The sequence below is a fragment of the Bos mutus genome, chromosome 1 (assembly GCF_027580195.1).
Source record: "Bos mutus isolate GX-2022 chromosome 1, NWIPB_WYAK_1.1, whole genome shotgun sequence".
Taxonomy (NCBI): Eukaryota; Metazoa; Chordata; class Mammalia; order Artiodactyla; family Bovidae; genus Bos; species Bos mutus.
Window position 1 is genome coordinate 127,104,010 of NC_091617.1, and position 13,760 is coordinate 127,117,769.

Consider the following 13,760-nt stretch of genomic DNA (forward strand, 5'->3'; position numbering starts at 1 on the left):
TTACCACTGTGACTAGGATATGTAGAGGTGCTGGAAAGGTGTTTGTTGAGTGTAAGCCATTCTGTTGTGTTTTCTCACATCTTCAGGGTGAATGTCAGTAGTGTTGCTTTCTGGTCTACTTTCTGAGGCCCTCATTTCCTCTGCCCACCTCCTTCCTCATACTGGCTCAGAAGGGTGGATGGAGAGGCAATACAGATGGGGGCTGAACAGGGGAGTATCAGGATGTGATTGCAGTGGTGCTGAGAAATGCTCCCTGCCCTCCCCACATGCAAGCCCTGCTTGTGACTTAGGGTCCCAGAAATTCCACTTAATGATGCACTGGTTCCTTTGACTCTTCAGCAGTTACTCATTGTTAAAGATATTTGAATAGGAAATTCCTTGCTTTATTAGGGATTAGTTAGGTATCTGTAGAGCAGAGTCCAGAGAGACAAGATAAAAATATCTTGACGAGGGGAAAGGGGGGTTATCAGGAGAGGAGAAGAGAGGAGAGACCAGAAGCACTACCTGCTCCCCCGACCCATCCCCTCCCCCCTCCCCCCTACAACCAAATGTGGTTTTGCAAGAGCTCTTCTTAGAACAAATTCAGAGCAAGGTCTCTTTCAGGCACTGTATTTAAAATTAACTACTATTTATTAAACATTTATTATAGATCCAATCCATACATTATCATGTATTACACCTTGAATCATATCCATATATTATTATACATTGCATATAACTTCCTATGAGGAAGACATCATTTCCATTTATAGAGGCCACTAAGGCTCAGAGAGGTTAAACGACTGTCCAGTGTCACACGGCAAGTGGAAACCAGGGCCTGTCCCTAATTCTATTTGCCTAACCCCAGAGCCTTATGTTTTTAATTGCCCCAGTTGCCCTTCTCAGCTCACTGTGAGCACCAGAATCACCTGGGAAACTTAAAGAAAAAGAGAAATCTCTTAACTTTACCTGCTCAGTGAATCAGGCTGAGCAGAGGCTTAGGAATCCAGGTGAGACTGTCTGCAGCTAGATTTAGAATCTAATCCAGGGAACCTTCAGGGGGTCTTATTAAAAATGCAAATTCTGATGGGGTGGGACCTGAGGCTCTGCATTTCTAATAGAATCCCAAGTGATTCCCATGCTGCTGGACTTGGACAAAACTTTGAGAAACAAGGCACTAGACTTCTGAGCTCCCTTTAAGCCAGTGGTTCTCAACACTGGTGTCACGTTAGAATTACATGGGAGTTTTGAAAAATCCTCATTGTTTAGCCTTTACCTCTATGGGGACAGGATGCATATATCAGATGTTAGTAAAGCTTCCCACTGGTCCCAGTGAGCAGCCAGACACTGCACAGCATCAACCCAAACTGAACCTTCTCTTCAGAGCCCAGAGCTTCTCAAAGCGTGGTCTCAGATCACCTGATTTTAAATTATGTGGAGATCTGTTAACAATGAAGATTTACAGCACCTCCCTGAAAATGAATTGAGTCCTTAAGAATAAGTTTGAGCCCTGGTTTAAAAAAAATTTTTTTTTTAACAAGGATGGACAGGCTCAATTTTTCCCCTATGTCTGAATGGATATGCCATAAAGGTAGCCCTTTCCCAGTGGCTGGGCTCATTGGAATTTGTAGTGATGTCTCTTCATTGTCTTGTTTTTCAGGTGTCCCGGACTTTGAGAAAATGATCCCAGCGTGACTTTGTTAAAGACCCAGGCTTTCTATGATTGCATGAGGCCCATAGCAGGCTACATGCAGCATCCCTTTCCCTAAGCTGAGGCTCTGGAGAATCCAGTCAAGCTCCGGCCATGGGTCCCACCTTAAAAAAATCCAGTAGGAACAAGTGGGGCTTCCACTGGCCTGGCAACATGGCTCCTGTAGGATTTCTTTAATATAAGGGCTTCCCTGGTGCTGCTCCCAAACTTAATAAATGTCCATTGACAAACCATGTTTCTAGGCATGGAGCAATTGAGAAATCAAGGTGTTCCTGAAACAAGATGGTGAGATGTCCTGAGAGGCATAATTAGCAAGGTCTGTCTCTGACCCACCTCTCTGTCCAATGGAACCTTTCTGTGCAGTTCAGAGGAAAGCTGCCCCCTTGTCATCTGTTCAGACATGCTTCTATGGACACTGAAATATCTGACAAGGGAGGAGTTAGGCTGATCTGGGGCATCCTGGTCACTTGACTCTAGGCCACCACTTAGAGGAGCAGGCCGCAGGTGGTGGCGGTGGTCGCTGTTGTTTTTCAGTCTCTCTGTCTTTAGATTCTGGCCACTGTTTAGCAGAGTAGGTTTTCAAATGAGTGCTGTGGAATTAACACAAATTTTGGACTCAGAGAGACTAGGTCACCAGTTGTCTTATCCATGGAGGGAATTTTAATGCCTGTACTATAAGATTATTGAAAAGATTAGGCAATTCTTCTGAAAGGCTTGGGTAAAGTAGGCCTCTGTTCAAGGAAGCTATTCCCACTGATAAAAGGGACTAAAAAATAAATAGAAAATCTTAACAGACCCATAACAAGCATGGAAATTGAAACTGTAATCAGAAATCTTCCAGCAAACAAAAGCCCAGGTCCAGACGACTTCACAGCTGAATTCTACCAAAAATTTAGAGAAAAGCTAACACCTATCCTACTCAAATTTTCTTCCAGAAAATTGCAGAGGAAGGTAAACTTCCAAACTCATTCTGTGAGGCCACCATCACCCTAATACCAAAACCTGACAAAGATGCCACAAAAAAAGAAAACTACTGGCCAATATCACTGATGAACATAGATGCAAAAATCCTTAACAAAATTCTAGCAATCAGAATCCAACAACACATTAAAAAGATCATACATCATGACCAAGTGGGCTTTATCCCAGGGATGCAAGGATTCTTCAATATCCACATATCAATCAATGTAATATACCACATTAACAAATTGAAAAATAAAAGCCATATGATCATCTCAATAGATGCAGAGAAAGCCTTTGACAAAATTCAGCATCCATTTATGATAAAAAAAACTCTCCAGAAAGCAGGAATAGAAGGAACATACCTCAACATAGTGAAAGCTATGTATGACAAACCCACAGCAAACATTACTCTCAATGGTGAAAAACTGAAAGCATTTCCCCTAAAGTCAGGAACAAAACAGGGGTGCCCACTTTTACCACTACTATTCAACATAGTTTTGGAAGTTTTAGCCACAGCAATCAGAGCAGAAAAGAAATAAAAGGAATCCAAATTGGAAAAGAAGAAGTAAAATTCCCACTGTTTGCAGATGACATGATCCTCTACATAGAAAACCCTAAAGACTCCACCAGAAAATTACTAGAGCTAATTAATGAATATAGTAAAATTGCAGGATATAAAATCAACACACAAAAATCCTTTGCATTCCTATACACTAATAATGAGAAAACAGAAAGAGAAATTAACAAAACAATTCCATTCACCATTGCAACAAAAAGAATAAAATACTTAGGAATATATCTACCTAAAGAAACTAAAGACCTATATATAGAAAACTATAAAACACTGGTGAAAGAAATCAAAGAGAACACTAATAGATGGAGAAATATATCATGTTCATGGATCAGAAGACTCAATATAGTGAAAATGAGTATACTACCCAAAGCAATCTATAGATTCAATGCAATCCCTATCAAGCTACCAATGTTATTTTTCACAGAGCTAGAACAAATAATTTCACAATTTGTATGGAGATACGAAAAACCTCAAATAGACAAAGCAATCTTGAGAAAGAAGAATGGAACTGGAGGAAGCAACCTGCCTGACTTCAGGCTCTACTACAAAGCCACAGTCATCAAGACAGTATGGTACTGGCACAAAGACAGAAATATAGATCAGTGAAGAAAAAGAAAGCCCAGAGATAAATCCACACACCTATGGACATCTTATTGTTGACAAAAGAGGCAAGAATATACAATGGAGAAAAGACAATCTCTTTAATAAGTGGTGCTGGGAAAACTGGTTAACAACTTGTAAAAGAATTAAACTAGAATACTTTCTAACACCATACACAAAAATAAACTCAAATGAATTAAAGATCTAAACGTAAGACCAGAAACTATTAAACTCCTAGAGGAGAACATAGGCAAAATACTCTCTGACATACATCACAGCAGGATCCTCTATGACCCACCTCCCAGAATATTGGAAATAAAAGCAAAAATAAACAAATGGGACCTAATTAAAATTAAAAGCTTCTGCACAACAAAGGAAACTATAAGCAAGGTGAAAAAACAGCCTTCAGAATGGGAGAAAATAATAGCAAATGAAGCAACGGACAAACAACTTATCTCAAAAATATACAAGCAACTCCTGCAGCTCAATTCCAGAAAAATAAACAACCCAATCAAAAAATGGGTCAAAAAACTAAACAGATGTTTCTCCAAAGAAGACATACAGATGGCTAACAAACACATGAAAAGATGCTCAACATCACTCATTATCAGAGAAATGCAAATCAAACCACAATGAGGTACCGTTTCACGCCAGTCAGAATGGGTGCGATCCAGAAGTCTACAAGCAATAAATGCTGGAGAGGGTGTGGAGAAAAGGGAACCCTCTTACACTGTTGGTGGGAATGCAAACTAGTACAGCCACTATGGAGAACAGTGTGGAGATTCCTTAAAAAACTGGAAATAGAACTGCCTTATGACCCAGCAACCCCACTACTGGGCATACACACTGAGGAAACCAGAATTGAAAGAGACACATGTACCCCAATGTTCATCGCAGCACTGTTTATAATAGTCAGGACATGGAAGCAACCTAAATGTCCATCAGCGGATGAATGGATAAGAAAGCTGTGGTACATATACACAATGGAGTATTACTCAGTCATTAAAAAGAATACATTTGAATCAGTTCTAATGAGGTGGATAAAACTGAGCCTATACAGAGTGAAGTAAGCCAGAAAGAAAAACACCAATACAATATACTAACACATATGTATAGAATTTAGAAAGATGGTAATGATAACCCTGTATGCAAGACAGCAAAAGAGACACAGATGTATAGAACAGTCTTTGGACTCTGTGGGAGGGGGAGAGGGTGGGATGATTTGGGAGAATGGCATTGAAACATGTATAATATCATATATGGAACAAATTGCTAGTCCAGGTTCGATGCAGGATACAGGATGCTTGGGGCTGGTGCACTGGGATGACCCAGAGGGATGGTAAGGGGAGGGAGGTGGGAGAGGGGTTCAGGATGGGGAACACGTGTACACCTGTGGTGGATTCATGTTGATGTACGGCAAAACCAATACAATATTGTAAGTAATTAGCCTCCAATTCAGAGAAGGCAATGGCACCCCACTCCAGTACTCTTGCCTGGAAAACCCATGGACGGAGGAGCCTGATAGGCTACAGTCCATGGGGTCGCTAAGAGTCGGACAGGACTGAGCGACTTCCCTTTCACTTTTCACTTTCATGCATTGGAGAAGGAAATGGCAACCCACTCTAGCGTTCTTGCCTGGAGAATCCTAGGGACGGGGGAGCCTGGTGGGCTTCTGTCTATGGGGTCGAGCAGAATCGGACATGACTGGAGCGACTTAGCAGCAGCTTCCAATTAAAATAAATAAATTTATATTTTAAAAAAAGGGCCTGAAAGTGTCAATGAGATCCTCTTATCTACCCTGGTGGATATACACACAGAAATTATTGGGCTCTTTGCTGATATCTGTAAAATATCATTGTACCGGGTTCCATCATGAGAACTTGAGTCAGTTTCCCTTATAGAAACTACAACTATGGTATATGTAGTATTTACATATACCATGAGTAGGTATGCAGAGGAATAGCAAGCTGTGGACTAGAACATTATTGGCTATCTCTGGGTATTTGCTACCAGTTCATTTACTTTACTGCTTGCAGCTTTGGGGGAAATTGAAAATAGAGGTAACTCTCAATATCACTTAATTCTTTCCCAATTCTTAAAATTGGGAAAATACTGCAAGAAATCCATCCTTAAGGACAAAATATCTTAGACAGGCTCACAGAACTTCAGAATACTACAGGATCAAGCTCCTTCATTCTCCAAAGAGCAATATGAGGCCCAAGGTCATGAAAATTATAACCAAGATGATAGAATCTTTATGCATTTACTGTGTGTGGGATCTGTTTTTACTTGTTTAAGATAGAGTAATTCATTTAATCCTCACAAGGAGTTATTACTATTGCAACAGGGAAGAACAAATCTGACTCCATATTAGATCTGTTGTTTTCGTTTTAACCTTTCCATTAATGTTTTAATCTATTCCTTTCGTTTTGTGTTTTGTTAACCTGTGCTTAGTCCTGCTGACTCTGCACATTTTGTAAAAGAATATTGCCTGTAGCCTGAAATATAAATGATAGCCTATTCTCAAGACTGGAATCTTCAAGAGTCCATTCATATAGAGATTAAAAGTCGCAGAACAGAGAATGACATTTGTTTTGTTGCAGGTTTGCAAGAACATGGTGACCTGATCTAGGTGGACAGATGCAAGAACAAAGGATATAGACACCAAGAAGTTTGCAGCACCCAGCCTTGCCCCTCCCTTACTCTGCCTTTAGAAAAGTACTTTGTTGAAAGCCTTTGGAGAATTCGGGAGTTGGGTGGGGCAGGAGCCACCTGTCTCCTTGCATGACCCTGCAATAAACATTTCTCTGTTCCAAACTCCAACATTTCATTGGTTTGTTTGGTCTCACTGTGTGCTGGGCACATGAACTTTCATTGGTAACACTATTATCCCTATTTTCCAGCTGGGAACACCAAGGCACAGGGAGTTAAATGGCTGGCAGTAGTTGCTAGATGTAAATACCAGGCCACTGATTTGCAGACTGGCTCAGTGTCTCCCAGGGATTGGATCCCTCCACCAGGTGGAACTAAGCCTCTCTGTTAAACAGATCCTCCCAAATCACCTTCCCCATCAGTTCCTGAACTAGGAGTAGTGGAGGGAGAAAAAGGGATCAGGACCTGCTTTGAACTTGGCGATGGCGCTGAAGAGCGCGGCAGCCCTCTCCGAGCAGGCGTCGATGAGGCTGATGGTGTCGTGGCCGTTGTGGAGGGAGGTCTTACAGAAGCCGCAGAGCAGCTCGTTGTCGTTGCGGCAGTACTCTATGATGCGGCTGGACGGGTGGTGGATGCAGATCTTCTCGTCCTGGTCCTCCGTGCTGGTATCCACGAACACGTGGTCCTGCATGGCCACGTCCGAGTGGAAAGTCTTGAGGCACTCGTTGCACAGATTGAGGCGGCAGGTGAGGCAACGCTTGTAGGCAATGCGCTGGCTGCGGCAGACCTGGCAGACGATGGGCCCGCTGGAGCGGTCGAAGCGCCACTTGAGGTAGCCGTGCTGCTGCATGTAGCGCTTGGTGAGGCGGCCGCGCAGATAGTTCTCGGGTAGCTGCATCTTGTGGCTGTAGGACATGCAGTGCGAGCGGTTGCACACCGGGCAGATGAGGATGAAGAAGTTCTCGGTGACCTCGGCATGCTTCTGCAGCCGCCGCAGGCACTTCTCACACAGGCTGTGGTGGCAGGGCAGCATGAAGGAGTGCAGGCGCAGGCGGCCGCAGATGGGGCACGACAGGTGGCTGACCAGATTGCTGTTGGCCGTCGGCATCATCTTCACCTCCTCCAGCTGCGTGTCGCTGCTCCCGATGCGCAGGGCTGTCTTGGAGCTGCAAGGAGAAGCAAGCGTGCGAACTCAGGAGGCGGCCTCCGTTTCTCCCTCTCGGAAGGAACAGGTGCATCGCTGAGTGGCAGCGCGGTGTGATGGGGAGGAGCATGGGTTGTCCACAAACCTGGTTCTAAACCCGCCTCCACCATCTTTTAGCTGGGCTCACGCATTTAAGTTAATTTACCTCTGTCTGTCTGTCTCCTCATTATAGAATCACTTGATGGGGCTTCTTGAGAAAATTTAAATGGAACTGAAAACCTGGATGGCCTTTGAGCAGTCCCTGGAATGCTGTACCTGATATGCAACTGCTTGTTATTTTTGAGCAAGAGAAAAACAGCCTAGAGGGGCAGGCACTTTCAGCTGGGTATTGGAATTCTGTTGGCCATAGATAATATCACAGAACACCCACAGCAGACAAGGCCATTCTGGGACTGTGGTGAAGCAAAGCAGAAACAAATCACTTCCTTATGTTTGAACTCAGAAGCAAGAACATTGTCCAAACCACAAAAATCACCAAACATCCCCTGTCCTGATTAAAAGAAGTGACTGCTGTTTTTTTTTTTTTTTAACCAATAACAGGCTCAACCCTGTTATTTCCACCTTCTATGCAAGATTTATTAAGATACCCAATAGGAGATTTACCCCTGTGAACTCACCTACCATGAGCATAAATCCTGTAATAACTTAGTGATGCCTTCCTACTGAGACAACTCACATTTGCTCATGGTGTATCTCTCTCTTGTTTCAGTGGGACAGTAAATCCAATCTCCTCCAGCTACAGGTGTGTTCTTCGTGGGTTTTACCTAGAGGGCACTGACATCATTATTGTTATGTGTGAGAGGGAGCACAAAGATGGGCAAAGCTTCTTCCCAGGACACAAGGAGGTCAGTCTCCTAGCCAAGCCCAGAACTTGAGTGTTCTAATGATCAGACCACAACTGTGACTTAAGCAGGTAGAGGCCCCCTTAAGGTCACACATGATGGAATGCACTGCTTTGGAGTTGCACCATTGAGATGTGTCGTCACCTCTCTCATCCTCAGTTTCCTCCTCTATAAATCAAATCTCACAATACTACTTCCTTCATGAGGATTTTAAAGTCTCCATGGGATAATCCATGATAAGTGCTTAACTGCCTGGACATAGTAAGCATTCAATAAATGTGCACTGTAATGACTTCATTCTGCTCCTAGCCAGCCCATGTCCACAGCAGAGAAAAACAATGGTCAAGTCTATGAGAAGTGTATGCTTCTACTGTGTGTGTTTTGAACCTTTATCTAATATCTGAGGCTGATTTCATATAAGAACTGTGGATGAAGTAAGTGCATACTTGTAAAATTCAAGTGCATATTCTAAGAACTACAGTCAGGGCAGAAGCAGTTTGTGAAAATAAGTGAATTAGATGGAAGTATGATAAGATACTTAATTTGTGACTATTCCGATCTCTCTTATCCTCTGTATTAGTGATGTCTGGGGGTTGAGTTTGACATTGTGCCTGTGTTTTTTTTTTTTTTTACTTTTGCCTTTTTGCAGTCCCTATATGCCCCTGGCTTCTTCCCCCTTCCCTTAGCCAGGGACCTAGGTCTCAGAGCCCAGACAGTCAAGTGTGATGCCCAAACACACTGGAATGGAGTGGTTTTTTGGTGACAGTGTCCTTATGGAGAATTGGGCACCTGGGAAGCTCTCTCTTGGAGATTTGGATGCTGGTATCCAAGCCTGTTAGCCTCAATGTTTTCAGTCTCATTCCTTCTCTGCTTTCCCAGCCTCTCTGCTTTCTCCTACCCAGGTTCTGAAGGGGTCACCTGGAGAAGCAGGCTAGTTTTACATATGGCAGCTGGATAGACTACTCCAGTTTGATTAGGTGGGACTCTGAGAATCAGGGTGTGATATAAAGAGAGATAGCAAGAGAATTCAGAAAGAGAGAGGGAGAGACAAGGGTGTTGCGGGAAGAGAAAAAGAGAACACGGTGAGCAGACAGTTGTTAATGGCCCAGGGAGCTGGCATGGAGGTGAAAATGAAAGTGGGAAAAGGAGATGAGTAAGGCAAGGAGGGATGAATGAGCTCAGAGTGAGGAGGGATGAGGAAGATGCTGAGCAGGAAGCAGTGATGAAGAACAGAGGAGGCCAGGATCAGACGCCAGGAGGGAGGCCAGATGGAAGGAATAGGTCTCAGTGTACCCAGCACAAGCTGCCTGACACTTGTGGTAGCATCTCTGACCATCATCAGAAAGCCTCAGGCCTGGACTCGGGCATTCAGTGACCATCGTTCCATGCCAAAATAGTTACCAAGCCAAGCAGCTTTGTCTTCTTGTTGAGATAATGGCCTCTGCTCCTCTGTGCATTGACTGCCTGCTCCCAGATTTAGGCCTGTTCCTTTTGTACTTGGGTTCCCATTATATCACCTGCAAGTCTCCTGGCTTCCCTTCTTGTTCCCTTCAGGCCATTCTGCACTGTAGCATCACCTGGGAGTGGGGGAGGCTTTTCAAATCCTGATGTCCAGGTCCTACCCCAAGCCAATGTAATCAGAATGTCTGGGGGTGGAGACCAGGCATCAGTCGTTTGTAAAGATCCCCAGGTGACTCTCATACAAAACAAAGTTTGGGAGTTCCTGGTCTAAGCATCCCCCAAAAGACCAATGTCATCCCCCTCTTGTTGGAATGGCTCTAAGATGCTCCATTGCTGATTTGCAGAAAATGGGGCAGTTGAGAGGAGAGAGGGAGTGGAAGCTACTTTCTGCTCCTTAGACCTTTGGGACTTGCATTGAGAACCCCTGGGTTCTCTATTCATGCAAAAATCACAAGAGGTGAGTTGAGAGTAACCTTTACTAAGCATCTACTAAGTGCTGACCTGTGAGAGAGAGCGTATCCTTCCCTAAATTCACTGAACCTTTGCTCACAGGATTGTTCTTCCAGTCTTGAAAGGCTTCCAGCCTGCCTCCCATCTTTCTGTCTTTCCAAATGCTGTCATCCTAGAGGGCTGAGTTTTGGTCTTTCCTCTGTAAGAAGTGTCTCTGCCACCCCAGACAAAGTGACATAGACTGCTGTGGTCAGAGCAGGAAAAGGATGTTCAGTGCCTGTCATAGCAGGTTAATGCCCTAAGTGAGTAACTGAGACTCTCAATGCTATGACATCTGGTTAGGAACAAAGAGAAAGCTGGCAGGAGTTCATGGCCATCTGGGGTATTTATGCAGGCCATAGTGTCAAAAGCAGCCTGTGGAAGCTATTGCTTTTCCAAGAAGTGTTGCAGATATGAATGGTTCAGAGGAGGAAGAGGAAGAGCAATTTATATTTTTATATCACATAACAAATTTCAAAACGATATTAATCCTCATATCCCCTGAATCACTGCAGATACCATACTCTGCATTTTGAAAGACAGCATTTCAATTTAATTTTAATTTAAGCACACAAACTCTGGGTTCAAATTCTGACTACATCTTACCAGTGGTGTGATCTTGGGTCATTCAATGTCTTAAATGCTAAGTTTTCTCATAGGTGTGGTAGCCATGGGGCAGGGATTACCTGGGGTCATCCACATGGGTCCTGGCAAGTTGTTTTTGCACTAAGCATCAGCTATTACTATTTTGTAAAGGTGAGAGAGGTGGAGTTCAGGAGAGCTCAGCACTCATACAGGGTGGGGCTTGGTTTGGAACTCAGGTCTGTACTGGTTAGTGGCTGTTTAGGGACACTTACACTTCATTGCTACAAAATTCTTTTTTGAAGTGGAAGTAATTTTTATTGTTACATTTGGAAATGCAAACAAAAGCATTTAAAATAATAACATCATTCAATATATATTTTTATTGTTACATTAAGTACAAAACAGATTATTTGGAGTATTTTTTAGCTCTTCTTTCCCCTTCTAGTTTTATTGAAATGTAGTAGACATTTAACAATGTATAAGTTTAAGGTGTAGGACATATTGATTTGATTTACAAACATCAGGAAGTGATTATTATAGTAAATTTAGTGACCATCCATATTCTTTGACAGATAAAAAATTAAAGAAATGGAAAAAAATTAAAAAATTTTTCTTGTGCTAAGAACTCTTAGGAGTTATTCTCCTAACAACTTTCATATATAACTGACAGAAGCATTAATTATGTTTATCGTCTTGTATATGATATCCCTGGTACCTATCTTTTTTTAAAATTTTATTTTATTAGGATAATCACTTTACAGTATTGTGATGGTCTCTGCCATACATCAACATGAATCAGCCCCTAGGTATAGACGTGTCCCCTCCCTCCTGAACCCCCTTCCACTTCTCTCTCCACCCCATCCATCCGGGTTGTCACAGAGACTGGCTTTGGGTTCCCTGCATCATACGCCAAACTCCCACTGGCAATCTATTTTACGTATGGTACCTATCTATCTTATAACTGGAAGTTTGTATCTTTCGACTGCCTTCATCCAATGCCACATCCCCACCTTCTGCCTCTGATAACCACACATCTACTCTTTTCCTGTGTTTGTTTCTTTTTGAAGTGTAACTGACCCACAACACTATGTTAGATCCTGTTACACAACATAGTGATTTGGTATTTCTGTACATTTCCAAATGATCACCACCAATGTCTAGCTACCATCTGTCACCATACAAAGACCATGTGATATATTTGTACCATGACAAAGAGTAACTAGGACTTCCCTTGTAGCTAGATGGTGAAGAATCCACCTGCCAATGCAGGAGACATGGGTTGGATCCCTAGGTGGAGAAGATCTCCTAGAAATGGCAACCCACTCCAGTATTCTTGTCTGGGAAATGCCATGGACAGAGGAGCCCGGCACTACAGTCCATGGGGTTTCAAAGAGTTGGACATGACTGAACAGCTAAAGAAAACAAAAAAATGTAACTAGAGTTAATTGCTAGCAAGTTCTGCTGCTGCTGCTAAGTCGCTTCAGTCGTGAGCGACTCTGTGCGACCCCATAGACGGCAGCCCATCAGGCTCCCCCGTCCCTGGGATTCTCCAGGCAAGAACACTGGAGTGGGTTGCCATTTGCATCCCCAATGTATGAAAGTGAAAAGTGAAAGTGAAGTCGCTCAGTCGTGTCCGACTCTTAGCGACCCCATGGACTGCAGCCTACCAGGCTCCTCCCTCCATGGGATTTTCCAGGCAAGAGTACTGGAGTTGGTTGCCATTGCTTTCTCCGAGCAAGTTCTTGGCCTCTCCTTTTCAGATAAGGAGGTGGACTTGGGGCGGGGTGGCTGGCCTGCCCTGTCCCCACAGTTGGTAGGGCACTCCCCAGGTGTCCGGAGTCACTGTGGCCCGTGTCGGGTGTGCAGCACTTACGAGGTGCGGATGCTCCGGAGGCGGCCCTTGCGGAAGGTGATGGTGGCATTGCGGCAGCAGCGACTCTCGTAGTAGTAGCACTTGAGGTTGCTGCTGGCCGTGCAGCAGCACTTACAGTTGGGGTCATTGGCCCAGGAGCAGCAGCACCAGTGGCAGTTGGGGTTCTCGGAGCAGGTGCAGTGGCAGAACTGGCAATTGCGCTCATCTTTGTAAGGGCAGGGGAAGCAGGTGCAGTTCCGCTCCGAGGTGAAGAGGAACTTGCAGCACAGGCAGGAGCATAGCCGCGGACAACATCTCTGCCATGTACAACATGGAGAGCAAACACACATGGCGGTATCCATGGCTCCTACATGATGGCCACCCGCCCCTTGGACGTTTTGCGGCCTCCTCTACCAGAATCCTGCTGTCAGTTCTCCCGTGGAGGGGGTCCCTCCTCCCCCTGATGAGGCCCGTCAGCTTGGAGGTTGCAAGAGGTTGGCTGTTATGAGGCCTTCACAGGTGGTGTACCTGCCAGGAAGCCCATGGGCTGGCATTTACATAGATCAGCTCCAGGCCATTTGCTTATGTCATAATCCCTGTCTCCCCACCATGTCTCACCATAAAGGGTAGGAGGGAGGGTGGCATCTGGGGGGTAGTGGCAGGAAGGCTGATGGACACTCTCTGCTTCCAGAGGGCCAGCTCCAGAAGAGTGTCAACACAGAGAGCATCCTGGAGGTTTAGCTGTCTCTTGGCACCTTTGGGGTTATGAGCTGGATTTCAGAAGCTATTTCTCTTTCCTTGGAACTTGGGCAAGTTGAGGCAGGGGGTATGTCTTCATGGGCCGAAAG

General features: G+C 44.2%; 1 protein-coding gene across 1 annotated transcript in view; it reads right to left on the reverse strand.

Annotated features, from left to right (window-relative positions):
• The window catches only part of TRIM42 (tripartite motif containing 42), a 29,677-nt gene extending 16,403 nt beyond the window's left edge, over positions 1-13,274 (reverse strand). The window contains exons 1-2 of the mRNA XM_070385220.1: positions 12,934-13,274; positions 6,945-7,645 (exon numbers count right to left, since the gene is read on the reverse strand). Of these exons, the coding sequence (XP_070241321.1) occupies positions 6,945-7,645; positions 12,934-13,274 (1,042 nt within the window). The remainder of the gene's footprint in view (positions 1-6,944; positions 7,646-12,933) is intronic.
• Between the last annotated feature and the right edge of the window lie 486 nt (positions 13,275-13,760).